Source organism: Ranitomeya imitator, chromosome 9 (genome assembly GCF_032444005.1).
Source record: "Ranitomeya imitator isolate aRanImi1 chromosome 9, aRanImi1.pri, whole genome shotgun sequence".
Lineage (NCBI taxonomy): Eukaryota > Metazoa > Chordata > Amphibia > Anura > Dendrobatidae > Ranitomeya > Ranitomeya imitator.
In genome coordinates, this window is record NC_091290.1 from 38131213 (window position 1) to 38147122 (window position 15910).

The window sequence follows — 15910 nt, forward strand, 5'->3', positions numbered from 1 at the left end:
GTGACACAGTATGGGGATAAGGAGGAGAAAAACCTATACGGTAGGGGTTTTATTTTACCATCACCACGGCCCATTTTGAATGTGTTAACTACTTGTATGCAGTCAGGGTACATGCTTTAGGGCTTCTGCAGATGGTCGTATTGTCGGTCTGAGTGCGATCCGACACAACATCGGACCAATGTTAGTCTATGGGGCCGTGCACATGTCCTTTTTTTTTCCTCGGACAGAGCCGCTCCAAGGGAACAAATCGCTACATGGCCGAGTTTGATCCAGTATTCAGATCGCACCCGGACGTGCAAGTCAATGAGTTAGTGGGAAACAACAGACCAAGTGAAGTCGACACAATGTAAAAGATGGGGACATTTTTTTCTCCATCTTCTTCTTATCCAAGAGAATCGGAGCACACTGTGATTACACTCCGATCAGAGTTTGATCAGAGTGTCATTTACGTAATTGCCCAATTCTTTCAAGTGAGACAATCTACCGCCGTCTATTCGAGCCCAAACAGTGCATCTTTGTGGTTGATAGACCAAGACTGATCATCTAAGCTGCTTACTTTGGAGCAGATCCAGCGAGTTAACCAAAAGGGAAATGTTAGATACTGAAATACTTAAAGCCCCCCAATCAGAGATTCAGGGGTCATTCAGTAAACACTGTTGTGCACTATGATGGTTTTCTGCCTTGGTGACTGATTCTTTATAAGGAATCTAATCCCCAAGGTGCCATAATAGATTGTAAGCTTTGTCGGGCAGGTGCTATAGGTCTATTTATCTATATTCCGTTTATATATTTAATCAGGTAGCTATGTAATCCTTTAGGGGAATCACACCTTCCTTTTTTTTCTCCATCTTTCTCGTGATCCCACTTTCCCATGTCACTTTATCTTACTTAGCTCTCGGTGCTCATGTAACAAACGATGTGCCCTCCAGTGCTGGGAATAAGGGATCTATCACTAATTATACCCCAGACACTCAGAAGAAAGAGGGGATGCATGGAAACTAGGCGAGAGAAATGGATGCAGGGAGAACATTATTAAAACATTACTGAAGTCTGGATTTAACCTTTAGCTGCTACTTGGTCAGCAACACTTTAAATGACTCTAGAGTTCCTTCTCCCTGAAGCAATAAACAGATTACGACTTTGTGTTAAATAAAAAGAAGGCTTTTGTGATGATTTCTACAGACGTCTAATAATAATTTCTTTTCTCTCTCTCTTTTTTTTTTTTCCACCCCATCCATCGCCCTCTCTCCTTTAGCAAACAGTACCCTTCTGGGAGGAGGAGGAGGTAAGTCTGTGTTTGTCTTCTGCTCCCTGGGAGACTCTTTACCTTTTCTACATGCAGCTTACAGCAATATACATCGCCAGCTGTCAACTGCATTTCCATCTACAGTTTATTAGCGAAAATGGATTTACAAAGCATTTATCCAGGTGTATTCATTCACAACACTCAAATACAATAATACAGTACTGTGCAAAAGTTTTAGGCAGGTGTGGAAAAAATGTTGCAAAGTAAAAATTGAAGTGTTAATAGTTTTATCAATTAACATAATGACAAGTGAACGAACAGAAGAGAAATTGATTTCAAATCTTTGCCTTAGGTACACTTGCACATAGTTTTTTGGAAGGAACTTGGTAGGGAGTTTGTTCCAAACATCTTGGAGATCCAACCACAGATCTTGTGTGGATGCAAGATTGCGGAGAGGAGCATACTCACAAACTAGTTCAGGTTTAGTAACTGCTGCCCTAGCTAAAATTAAAGACATCTATTGATGAGAAGTCTCTAGGGTCCCTTTATATTGAAATTCAATAGCTCTAAGCTGACCATACACGTTGGATGTATATTGGTTCTTTATGTCTCCCGACTGTTCCCCAGATATCAGGAGCAATGATGATCGGGCAGTTGAAAACCAATCGACCAATCATTTTGTTTTTACGGAGATACGTCTATGCTAGGGGAGTCTGGTAGCATTTTACTTCACTCCTTCTGCCAAAAAAACACATGCAAGAAGAGCCAAGCTAAGTTTGCATAATTATGGAGGGGTCGGGAGAGATAGCAGTCGGCCTTACTTACATTTCTACCTAGACAAGAGACTGACACTTAGCTACATGTACACTTATCCTACCAAATATGATACACAAGATATTTCCCATAGTATATTGATATTTCACCCTAAAAAGGAATAGCCAAGAACTAGTATAAATCACCTAAAGTGTCAGGCTTATGATAGGGGGATTGTGTTGAGTAGACAGCTGATGGTGCGATGTTAATTGTTAGCATTTGGTAATGCTGTACTGTATGACCTCTCTTATTTTTATGTGTTCATTTATTTTATAATCCTCTATGTTGTGATGATGAAGATAACGGTTGATGTGTGTCCTAAGTAAAACAGTTCATTTTTCCACTGAATACTGAATGACTCTGCTGAAATCTTCCACAGGGTCTTGGATTTTACTCTAGAATACTTGAGACGTCAAACAGTATTCAGTCTCTTTTAATTATATCTATTTGGAAGACCACATATGACTGCTGTTCCAGCTTCTACATAGTTGTACAATGGTACGAGATATGGGAATCATCACTAAAAACTGTTTGGATGACTTTCAGAACTTTATGAGAGCCAGAACAGCAACACCAAAAAGCAGACTTGCGTAAAGCAAATCACTATATAAATGCCTTAGCAGGATGCGAGCGACCCCCAGGATAAAGGTGGAGGGCAGCACAGGTGCACAATACCTATAATGCAGCCACTCACACACCTACCATAGTTGCAAGGGGTGGCAGCCTAGTATTATAAATGCAGGCAGATAAGGCTTACGTAGAGTGTCAGTCACTCAAGTAGGTGTGGTGCACAGAATCTGGCTTACAGCCAGGGGCGTAACGATCATGGTTGCAGAGGGGTCGACCTCTACAGGGTCCGTGCGGGAGACGGGGGGCTCGCCGACCTCAGCGCCTACTTCAGCTGGATGTGTGTCTGAGGACATATACCAGAAAGGAGACCGGAATTGGGGTAATATATACCAGGATGGGGAACATACTGTATGTATCAAGATGGGCCCAGACTGGAAGACATATATACCAGAATTGAGAACATATATACCAGGAACAGGCCCTGGATAAGGAACATAGATACCAGTAAGAGGTCCAGGATAAGGGACGAATATACCAGGAACGAGCCCAGGATAGGGGACATTACTACATAATGAAAGGGGGAGCGAACACGTATGTCTTTATAGGATACTATGCCTGATGAAGAGACCTAAGTAGTCTCGAAAGCTTGCTTTGTAATTTCACTCATTTTATATTAGTTAGCCATTAAAAGGTATTATAACTACAAGATTTTTTTGTTATCCCACTGAGAACAGTCAATTCTTTTTTTGGGATTTAGAGTGCTACAAGGGCCCTTACATCTGACCAACATGCAGGGGGAACCAGGTCCAAACTTTGCACCGTGGCCCATCGGACTTTAGCTACGCCGTTGCTTACGGCATATTGATGACGCCCATCATTTTAAAACAGGCAGGCTGCCCAGTACTATATAAGTGCACTCCACAAAGTCAGAACCCCTTTTTATCCAGCCAACTCTTATGAGGATTACATAGGCCATAAGAAAAAGTAAAAAGTTACCACTTTTGACCTGTTTTAAGAAACAAGTAAATAGGAATTGCAGTAACTTAGAGGACACCTCAAGGACTTTTATTTGCTACCTTTTTGTTATAAATGGTGAAATGCTTTATAGGGAAGTACAATTCTCATAAAATATATCTCTAAATGTTTAAGGAAAAGCTTATTTAACCACTCTCTGTAGGCATAAGGCATTATTCTAAACGTACCATCATCGCAGTCAGAAACACAAGTTAGAGATTTGGAAATGTTTCCCAATCTTGAAGGCTATAACATTTTTCAGTATCTGACAACCTGAATTAGCATATTGAAATCCAGCGGAATAACACATCACAATTCATCATAATAAAGGGATGATATAACTGCGATGGAACAGGAGACGTAATGAAAACATATGGTGCTTAGGTGGCATCAGGAAGTAGATCTAGATGCATATATTACATAGCCTTATTGGCAAGTTGTGAAACGGGCCAGTCTTGTTGATGTAAGCATAAACTAGGGATAAAATCGTTAGTCTAGTCCTGACTTGCCCATAGGTCATAACAGGGAATATATGTAGAATTTTTCCCTGTTGTGACCTCATTGTTGCTGGACCTTGTAGAATCAAAAGGACAAGACAAACATAGTTTTTGCTACAAGGCAAAGGAATCTGTCAGTGAGAGATAACCGCCATCTCAGCAAAGATCCAGATGGTTCAATAAAGCAACAGTACGACTTGCATTCAGAAGTACATCTTTGAGCATACATCTTCAAAATCGCCTCATTGTGAACACTCACAAGTGCTAAGTGTTTGATGTGCATGACCTACAATGCACATTTGCTTGGGACCCACTTTGTGTATTAATATGAGATGATGATGACTCCATTGCATTACTCTGGGGATGATCAATAATTTACCTACCTGAATGTGAAAAGAATTTTTTTCTGAGAAAATTGAACTTACTTCTTTTCAGTGTAATCCCACTTGACTTCAATATACTTATTCCACTTCGCCTCCAGTGATCGGATGCCCTCAGAATAGAAGTAGACTTCTTGCTGCTGCAAGAACCTGTTACTTCCTCTTTGTCTGTATTATTAGGAAATCACAGCCTACACAGAAAGTTCTTCAGGTTCCGATGCAGAAAGTAATCACTGGGAGCCAGGTTTGGACTGTAGGGTGAATGGTTAAGCTCCATGATGCCGCATTCCCTGATGGCAGCTTGTGATTTGCCAGACTTGTGAGCTGGCGCATTGTCGTGAAGCAGCAACACATCTGCCGACAACCTCCCACCGCGTTTCTTTTTGGTGGCCTCACATAATTCCTTTATTGTTAAATCATAGGTATCTCTGGTAATTGTTGCCTTGTGTGGCATGAATTCTAGTAATAAAACCCCTTCTGTATTTCCATAAAATGTTGCCATGATCTTTCCAGCTCACTGCTGGACGCAAAATTTCTTTAGAGTTGATGACCTCTTATGCTTTCATTGCATGGACTCATGGTCTCAAGATCATGGTGGTGGGCCAAGTTTTATCATCTGTAAAAATTTGAGACATCTTCTAGATTTTATCTAAGCAAAGGCTTCTTTTCAAGGAGTTTAATCAAGAAACAAAGCTCCTGTCACGGTTCCACCCCTCAGGGTGTCTGGGATGCAGTTACTGACAGCTTGGCCATCCAATCTGGTACAGGGGCGTGCTGAGCTGTGAATATGTTGATTGACAGCTTAACTATCCAGTCTGAGACTGAGGCGTTGGCCGTCTCCATGTGTTCATTATTCCAGTTAATTGCCATGCTCCTTAACTGAGCTGTGTCTCCCAGAACTCTGCCAGATGTACATTCAGCATGTGAGGTTTGTGCTTTCCCATGCCTTGAGTTCTGTATGCTTAATCTGTTGCCTGACCTTGGACTTCATTCTGACCATCCGCCTGTTGAGCTCTGATCCATTATCCTCCCGTTACTCTGACCTCGAAACCACACATGACTATGCTTTTGTCTCTTCCTTCTGTTTGTGACGTACACTCCTGGCTTCTGACCTTGGACTCCTTGACCACTCTGACTCACGGCTTGGCCGTGAGAAGTGACTTAGCGTCACAGCTCCAAATCCCTCACTTTATTTGTAAAGCCGCACTGTACTGCACTTGCCATCCTGTCACTTCCAGTGCTTTTATCAGACTGAACATCTGCAGTGCCAGTTGCATATGCAGACATGTGTCAACATGCATATAAAGATTAGCCCACTAACACTAACAAAAAATGTTGTGGTGCATAACTTATTGACAGTATTATTCTTACTGTCAAAGTACAGTTTCCGAAACTGTAAAACCCCATTAGTGTGGCATGCAAGATGACAGTAGTCTAAAATTTATGCTTCTCCATCATACCCATAATAGTCAGAAGTGTATCAAAAATTGACCAATAGTGCAAAAATGTCTTGTAAAAAAAATAAAGTGCTGACATCTTAACATGGAATATCAGAAAGGAGTGGGACAAAAGTGAGAAAACGTAAGGGCGTTATTGCTGTAGGGTAGCAGAGCACTTGCGAGTGTTCACAGCCTTGTAGCAATGTAGGAGCTTCCGATCTTTAATCATGCCATGCATAAGGCAGAACCGAAATGTATCAGATTTCCAGACGTTTCTTGTAATATGAATATTATATACTTTGCATATGAGACTAGGTTTATTACTAGATCAAGGCTTTATAACTGTAATAAATTAAGTAAAAATAAATGTAATTTTTTTTGCAAATATTCTGTCCAACAGGGAAATATGAATGAAAAGAGTAAGAATTTCTTTTAAGGTTTTATAATAAACTCCTTTGAGAGCACATCTATGCCCCAAGTACTACAGTTTAAGCTTTCTACTGGCGTTCAGCCTTCACTCCAGTTAATTCAATGTGTCTTCTACTTTTTTTTTTTTAAATATAGCCGTAGCTGAAATGTAAGTAAGCTTGTGAAAAGTGGAAGTATTTGAAGATAAATTACAGATGATTTCAGACCCATTGCCATTTTTATTTTACTTTGCACTTTACTATTCTAGACGGTCAGATTTGCATAAGAACATACAGTCAATAAATTGGACTGGAGGGGACATATATCTCAGAAAATATGTACTTTCATGCTACCAACTTTTTTATTGCGCCAATCCAATTAAAAAGAAAAGAAATAAAGCAACTTTTCAAATTTTCTTGGTATGGCACTTTTTTTTTGTACATAGCTCCTATTCAGATGTTAGCATCTCCATGGCTACACTTAGCAAAACTATGAACAATAGTCTGATCCTACATTCATACTTTCTACTCTCCATCCCTTATGTCCTGCTAAGTATGTTGGTTAGTTAGTATGTTGTATGAGAATGAAGGAAAGGTTAGAAATATTTAGAGGACACATGAAAAAGGTGTTAGGCCACCATACTGCTCAATTTCGACTTAGTGATATCCTGCAGCCAGTTGTGCAATAGTTACAGTGACATGTAAAAGTTTGGGCACTCCTAATCAAAATTAATGTTATTGTGAACAGTTAAGAAAGTTGAAGATAAAATTATCTGTAAAAGGCATAAAGTTAAAGATGACAAATTTCCTTGTATTTTAGGGGGGAAAAAAATTCATCTTTTACATTTTAAAAAATAAGGAAAATGGGCCAATGCAAAACATTGGGCATTCTGCATGGTTAGTACCTAATAGCACCCCTTTTTGAAAATATCACCGCTTGTAAACACTTTTTTAGCGAGCCAAGAGTCTTTCAATTCCTGTTTGAGGGATTTTCATCCATTCTGCCTTGGAATATTCATCCAGTCCTGTGAGATTCCTGGGGCGTTTTGCATCCTCTGCTATTTTGAGGTCTAGCCACAGATTTTAAATGGTGTTCAGATCAGGGGACTGTGAGGGCCATTGTAAAACCTGTAGCTTACGCCTTTTAAGGTCGTCTATTGTCAATTTCGACATGTGTTTAGGATCATTTGTTGAAGCCATCCTCTTTTCAACTTCAGCTTTTTTACAGATGGTGTTATGTTTGCATCAAGAATTTGATGAAATTTAATTGAATCCATTCTTCCCCCTACCATTGAAATGTTCCCCGTGCCATTGGCTGCAGCACAACCCCAAAGCATGATTTATCCACATCTATGCTTCACAGTTGGCGAGATGTTCTTTTCCTGAATTTCTAAGTCCTTTTTTATCCACACCTACCATTGATCATTGTGGCCAAAGAGTTTTATTTTAACCTCATCGGTCTACATGACTTTTTAAAAAATGCCTCAGACTTGTTCAGATGTTCTTTTGCATACTTCTGACTCTGAATTTTATGGTGAGGATGCAGAAGAGGTTTTCTTCTGCTGACTCTTTAATGAAGGCCATATTTGTGCAGGTGTCTCTGAACAGTAGAACAAATTTTGAACAAGGCGGGCACCACCACAATTAAGGAGGATCACCTGTGTTATGCCCAATTTAGAATCCTGAAACCCATAGAACAGAGAGGCATAATATATCACAAGAATCACTCAAAAGAATGTGTAAAAATAATTACTCTTTATTGACATACACAGCAATGTAATACTAAAACCATTTAAAACCAGAAAAACCACACACAAGAATATATGCCCATAATAGGGCAATTGGCCCTGTCCAACTCTTTTTGTTCCTGGTTAAGTGTGCGTCTGAATCACCACAAATGAAAAAAAAAAAAAAATTATATATATATATATATATATATATATATATATATATATATGTGTGTATATCTTCATTCTGCTACAGATAAAAGGGAACCTAGTGGGCAAAGAATTCCCCTAAAGGCTTTTTACTTGAACAGTGACAAATTACTCCATAAGACCCAAGCTGATGTATAATTCCTTCATGCGGTTGTTTTGAGGCTCTCATATGTTCATCTGCACAGAGATCTTGGCCCCTATTCTTTAAAGCGAATACGCCAGAATTCTGACGGAAATCACATTAAAAAGGTGCAACATTTTTGCACAACGCAGAGTGAAAATGACCAGTCTTGAGAATCAGGTCCGTCTCGCCTGTGGTATTACTCTTTAGGCTATGTGCGCACTGAGTCTGTGTACCTAAAACTACAGTATACATCAGGAGCTTTTCCCGATGTATAGTACAACATTGTTATTGGCAAACATTGACCAGACGGAGGCCCAAAGTTTGTCTTTCTAACCAGGACTTCCACTTTGAATTTAAGGATCCCATACTGGTAACATTTTTGGGGCTCTTTAAGACTCTGCCCAAGCTCCACCACAGTTCCACATACACCCCTAAAACCTTCCTCAATCCCACCACCCATTCTGGGAAAAACTTCACTTTTGCACCACATCATCACCAATCACACATTAACAGTTCCCATTGAACACCATATCACATAAATGGCCAGCAGCTTTTGTTCTGGACTAGCAGGGAGGGGAGCAGAAAAAGAATAGCGCGTGGGTGGGCGAATGGTAGGTCGAATGGGAGAATGGTGATTGAGTAGGGGGCTGGTCGCACACACCTCAACACTTTTGGGCCCTCAACTCCTGCATATAATGTGCCACAAGAGCCTGGGGCGCGCCTGCAGCTTAGGAACAGTGTGCGGGCCAGCAGCGTTTGACATCACTGATGTCAGACATGGCCGGCCCCCTATGCTGCGGCCATACAATGTAAGTAGCTGCGGCTGTGATTGACTGGGGCCCTTTGGCTTAATACGGCAAAGTAATTAGCTTGGGCCCTAGCGTGCCACGCAGTTTGCCAGGCTGTTGATACAGTGGTTCAGCTTTGGTGCCTCTGCACAGGCTGCACAGCGTGTCTCACCCAGTCCGGGCATCCCCCCTTTGCGTCTGCTCATCGGGCCCTATACAACAATAATGGCGGAAATACCCTAATTGCAGCCCTGCTTCCAACCTTCATCTATCCGAGGTAGGTAACCTGATTTTGCCAACTTTCGGGTGCATGCCTCTTGAGTGTACGGATACAATGGTGTGCACAAATGTAGTGTGGAATTAGCGTAAGTGTCCCTGTTGTCCCAAAGGAAAAGCTAACAGAGAAATTATGTAGTACTAATTAGAAACTATTTTGAAGTCTTTCGGCTGTAGTCATTAATTTTTATTCATATCTTTTGAGGGGTTTTTTTTGTTATGTGCATAAAAAGATGCAAATGTATCCACTCTCTCATTGAAAATAGGAAAATTAAAATGTCACTGCCCTGGTCACAAAAAAAAAGCAAAGTTTGTGAGAATTAATAACCTCATTTTACATTTTTGAGACGTACATTATATGAATAGAAAATACCATTTGCTAAGAAAGAACAAAATAAATGACATATTGTATTCATTGCATCCATATTACTAAAACCATGGATTGTAACTTTGGAAAAAACATTTCCATTCATCAGATAGTGTATTTCCCATGTACAAATCATAGTTCATAAAATAGCATTTTTATAACAATACTTACATAATATTGCTGAAAAGAAACATGTCCACCCAGTTCAACTGAGGGATGGGAAATAAAAAGGGAAGGTATTTACAGAAGGTGCAACCATAATATATGAACCAATCTGCCCCAAAAGTGCTAATTTCTTCTCCTGATCACAAGTGTCAAATCATTCTAGAATTTCAGTGCAAAGTAACTAACAAAAGAATCTTTTTATTTTCTTTGTGAGAAAAAGAAAAATTATTCGTATAGTAGCAAATTATCTCCTAGAGCTTCTACGTAGGATTACGGCAGTATCTCTAAAGCACTCTTATAACTCCTCGCTGGAAAATCTGCAAATCTGTACCCTATTTTATTCAGCTTGTTACAAGACCTTTCATGTTAGGCATATAGATATATCAGATGTTACGCTATGCCAATAACATAACTGGTTAACCAGAATTTACTTGCATCTGAACATTATTATGACACAGCTTAAAAATAGCTTGTTTTCACTCTGTAATGGCAGCACTTTGATATACTTATGTTTGATAAAATGGTTGTAATCACGATTAGTGCTCATTACATTAACGACGAATCTAAATTAAGGCACACCCAATTCAAACCTCATTATCATGAAGAACATTCTCATTTGTACACTGTGGTTAATATGTTAAGTAACATTACATTAGCAACAACTTTCTCTTCAGATTGAATCAGTTGCAGAGTATGAACTTGTTAAGATGAAATATTAAAGGGGTTGTCCCGGACTTTTTTTTTTTTGCTATAGACCTAAAAACTAACAGGCTAGTAGTTGCTAAATACCTGCCTGTTCTACCCAGTGTCAGCTCCTTCTGGCGATTCAGCTGCTGCACTTCAACTAAGCAGCATTTTATCTTCCGGGTTGCTGTGTCGATGAGTCGGGACAGTTGACATCATGCTGATTGACAACAGGTTCCCCAAAGAAAACAGATGAACTGGCTGTCAATCAGCATGACGTCAGCAATCACACCCTGTCAACAGACCAAAAGAAAAACTGCTGCTCGGTTAATGTGAGTAGTAAGCAACTTCCTGCCTGTTAGTTCTTAGGCCCATAGTAAAAAAAAAATTAAATAGTCCCAGATAATCCCTTTACAGTACAGTTGTTCCTTTTCAAATGTTATTTGAACATAGTGCTGTAAAGGTCTAAATAAGTGGGGTTGTTACTCAACCTCTCCAGGTCCAGCACTAACTCTGTTCAATTGCTCCAGTCTTTGTTGATCGGCTGACGTCAGGTGGACATAGCTTGTAACCACTTGTAAAATCACTCAGCTCAAAAGCTCTGACGAAGTAGATGTCCCAGTGACTGGCTACAACGATTAAGAACACTATATGTGACGTCAACGTTACAGCCAATTAATAAAAACTGGAGCCGTGGCAGAGAAAGAAATGTTGGACCTGGGAGGGCAATTAAAAGCTTTGTTTGTTATTTTAGACCTCTACAACAAGCCAATAGAATGATACAATTTTAAACATGACAACCCTTTAAAAATGGCCTACCTAGTTGTAGGCCTACAACATATTGTTTGATTACTGACCCGGTTCCAAAAATGTTAGTATCCTGTGTGAAATGTGAAGAAAACAAAAATGCAATGATTTCAAAATCTCTTATAGGCATATTTTATTCACCACAGAACATAGATCACAGATCAGACAGTAAACATTGGACATTTTTCCATCTCATTTGAAAAAATTAATTTATAAATTGATGTCTACACAGGCCATTAAAAGATCCATTTACATGTAGTTGAAGTCCACGTCAGAATCTCTCCCTTTGATGTGTGTTCCGGCGCTGAACCCACATCTTTCTTGGCACATGTCAGCTGTTATGAACAGCTGACATGTGCCTCTAACAGCCGTGGGTGGAATCGCGATCCACCCGCGGCTGTTAACCTGTTAAATGCCACTGTCAATCTCTGACATCGACATTTAACTCGCACTTACCGGAAGCGCGTCGGAAATTCCGCCCATCGGTGACCCCATAACGTGATCATGGGTCAGCATGAAAACCAGAAGTCTGAAGCAGACCTCTATGGTTGTCATTGCTGGATTGTTATGATCACCGCCCGGTGGTTGGCGCTCATAGCAAGTGAGCATTTCTGCTACACACAGGCGAGATCTGATCATCGCCTGTGTGTAGCAGAGGCGATCGGATTATTGCAGCTTCTAGTCTTCCACGGAAAATATTGAACCATGCAAAAAATAAAGTTTTTAAAAATATAAAAAAATAAATAAAAGTTCAAATCACCCCCCTTTTGCCCCATTCAAAATAAAACAGGAAAAAAATCAAATGTACACATATTTGGTATCTCTGCAATCAGAATCACCCGATCTATCAATATAAAAAAAAGAATTACCCCGATCACTAAAGGGCATAACGAGAACAAAAATTCAAACCGCCAGAATTAAGTTTTTTTGGTCACCGCTACATTGCAATAAAATGCAATAAAGGGTGATCAAAAGATCATATCTACACCAAAATGGTATCCTTAAAAACATCAGGTCAGCGCACAAAAACTAAGCCCTCACTCAACCCGAGATCGCAAAAAATGGATATGCTACAGGTCTCGGAAAATGGCACAATTTTTTTTCTTTTTCTTTTTTTTTTTTTTTACCAAAGTTTGGATTTTTTTTTTCACCACCTAAATAAAAAAGAACCTAGATATGTTTGGTGTCTATGAACTCGTAATGAGCTGGAGAATCCTAAAGGCCGGTCAGTTTTAGCATTTAGTGAACATTGTTAAATAAATAAAAAACTGGAATTGCACTTTTTTTTGCAATTTCACCGCACTTGGAACTTTTTTTCCCCATTTTCCAGTACACGATATGTTGAAACCAATGGTGTTGTTCAAAAGTACAACTTGTTCCGCAAAAAACAAGCCCTCACATGGCCATTTTGACCAAAAAATAAAAACGTTATGGCTCTGGGAAGAAGGGGAGCAAAAAACGAAAATGAAAAGTACATAACAAGTACAATATAAAGTGCATCAGCACCTTTGATGAATCTTTTACAATATTCTAGTAAGATGTATATAAGTCCCCAACCCACTCTGCAAAAGCCAAAATATACCTTTCATAATCCCCCCACATGGCGCAGTCTCGCCCGATGGGAGTCACTGGTCTTGCTTCGGCTCGGCGCCTCCTCGTCACAATCACCGTCCTCAATCTTGCTTCATGTGGACAACACGGCTTACATCACCCACCCAGTGACCCTCAATCGCGTTCCTGTGCAGGCGTACTGCACTTTACCATGGTGAGGTTAGAGCAAAGTACTATAATTCCCAAGCGTGATTGGACTACACGGTGTGGATGACGTAGGACGCGTCATCCATATGAAACAGGGCAGGAGGACAACGATTGCAACGAGAGTGGAGGCGATGAAGCAAGACTAGCAATGACCATCGAATAGGACCGTGCTGTATGAGGGATTATAAAAGGCATTTTTTATGCTATGCAGATGTGTTTGGGGATTTATATACAGTTTACTAGAGTACTATAAAAGAAGCATTAAAGGTGGTGACCGTACTTTATATTGGGAAAACCTGGTGCCAGATTCCCCTTAAAAGCCACGATCGTGCGGTGTAGACTCAGCCTAAGTTTATGCCGTTTAACTATAACACCGGGATTGGTTTATCTGCCCCATAGTTCCATTCGCCATTAATCCATATCAGTTTCATAGCTAGTTACCCATTACAAGAGAAGTGCTTGAGGTTTCGCATGCAACAGGCTGCATCTGTGTAAGCAACACCTTTTTCCTGACCCATAGACTAGCACTTCTGCAGTCACTCTCATGGCACTTCTCCCGTTACCAGGTCAGATTATTGAGAATACAACATGACATAATGAACAACTACAAAAAGCCAGTCTCTTTAGGTAAAGTTGCAGGGAATGTACAGGTAGCAGTTGAACAAGTGATCTAATGCTTGAAGGGACAAAGAAGACACCAGTATTATAAATGTCCCGTGTTAAGGATTTTGACTTGAGGAGCTTCATGTAACATCTCTTGCAGTCTGATGCTATATTCTTTAAATGTTGCACACTGTCTTGAGAAATAGATTGATGGAGACAAAATAATTACCAATTAATTTAGGCGCATAGATGTCACAGAAGAGGCTTAGGCAGCTGCAGTATTGTTCACGAGGAGGATAAGGTCCAGTAGAGAGGACTTTATCACAAAGGTTGGTGGAAGGTGGCACACAGTTTTTCCTCGCTTACATGCTTCCTATCCATGCTGCAAGGCTTTATCTTCACAAAATGAACAATTATTACTAAATTTGTTGTAATTATAATTATATTTTTGTGGAGGATTTTTTTTGCTTATTTTATGTGACTGGGTGAAAAAAAAATCTTTTTCTGCAGGTTTTACTTTTTGTATTGATTCACTTTTACCTTTTTAATTTTTATTTTAACAAAACCTGAAAAGATTAGAAAATTGAGCTCACAACATTGCCTTTTTAGCCTAAGCCCACGAGGAAGGTTTCATATTGTGGACTGCATTTTCTTTTTTTTATAAAATATTCGCATATATAGTGCTGTCTGTAGGTGATACACAACTGCCTGCAGGTTATATGCTGCTGCCTGCAGGGTGTACAAAGCATAATGTGGGTTATTCACAACGTCTGCAGATTATACAGAATTGTCTGTGGGTTGTGCAATGAAAAAAAATTGTAGGCTACGAGAAAGGGCCTATAAATAGCTGTCTGTACATTACCCTCACCTTTATGCTATGTAGAACTGTCTGTAAATTATTTATAGTGTGAATGATAAGAATGTTTCTAATAAAATATACGCAAAGTCACATTCTGGAGACTTGTAGTTAGCAATTCACAGCCTTGTTCCAGTAGAACTCTCATAATTTTATGAGAACATGAAATAAAAAAAAATTCCAAAAGGCCTTTATGTGTAATTTAATGCTATTGATGCTTATTTTATTTTATGTCTCAAGATTGTGTAATGCTATCGGGAGGTTTGCTAGTAAGCAATGTAACTTACTACTCTCCCCAGATAAACAGGGCTTTGATAGACATCCGGGTCGGGAGAGAAAGTGACATGTGAGCAACTACTTTTTGGCTTTTACATGGCACCTACTGACATCTAGTGTAGCGCAGACAGTGGAAATTTTAGACCCCATTCTTGTTCTTTTATTTATTGTCCAAAAACAAGCAGCACTGGTTGCCATTTTCTTTAAGTAGGGAAAACCTTTAGCTATGTGCAGATTCATTTTTTTAGGATTTTTTTTTTAAAGGAAATCTGTCGCTAGGTTTTTAGTACCCCATCTAAGGCCGGTTTCACACGTCAGTGTCTCCGGTACGTGAGGTGACAGTTTCTTCACCTACCGGAGAGACTGACACACGTAGACACATAAAAATCAATGCATCTGTGCAGATGTCATTGATTTTTTGCGGACCGTGTCTCCGTGTGCCAATCACGGAGACATGTCAGTGTTCGTGGGAGCGCACGTATTGCACGGACCCATTAAAGTCAATGGGTCCGTGTAAAACACGTACGTGTGCAGTGCAGGAGACAGCACTACAGTAAGCGCTGTCCCCCCCACATGGTGCTGAAACCGCGATTCATATCTTCCCCGCAGCAGCGTTTGCTGCAGAGAAGATATGAATAATAGTGTTTAAAATAAAGAACTATGTGCCTCCCACCCCCTGTGCACCCCCCCCCCCCCCCTTTCCCCGCTGTTCTGAAAATACTCACCCGCCTCCCTCGTTGGCTGTCGCTGCTTTCTGTTCTGGCCGCATCTTCTCCTGTATGCGGTCACGTGGGGCCGCCGATTACAGTAATGAATATGCGTCTCCACCTCCCATAGATCTTTATTTTAAACACTATTATTCATATCTTCTCTGCAGCAAATGCTGCTGCAGGGAAGATATGA

General features: G+C 40.1%; 1 protein-coding gene across 3 annotated transcripts in view; it reads left to right on the top strand.

The window, feature by feature from the left end:
• Positions 1-15910, top strand: part of MACROD1 (mono-ADP ribosylhydrolase 1) — an 873108-nt gene that overhangs the window by 718409 nt on the left and 138789 nt on the right. For all 3 annotated transcript variants that reach the window (XM_069740478.1, XM_069740476.1, XM_069740477.1), the window contains exon 4: positions 1256-1285. In XM_069740478.1, the coding sequence (XP_069596579.1) occupies positions 1256-1285 (30 nt within the window). The remainder of the gene's footprint in view (positions 1-1255; positions 1286-15910) is intronic.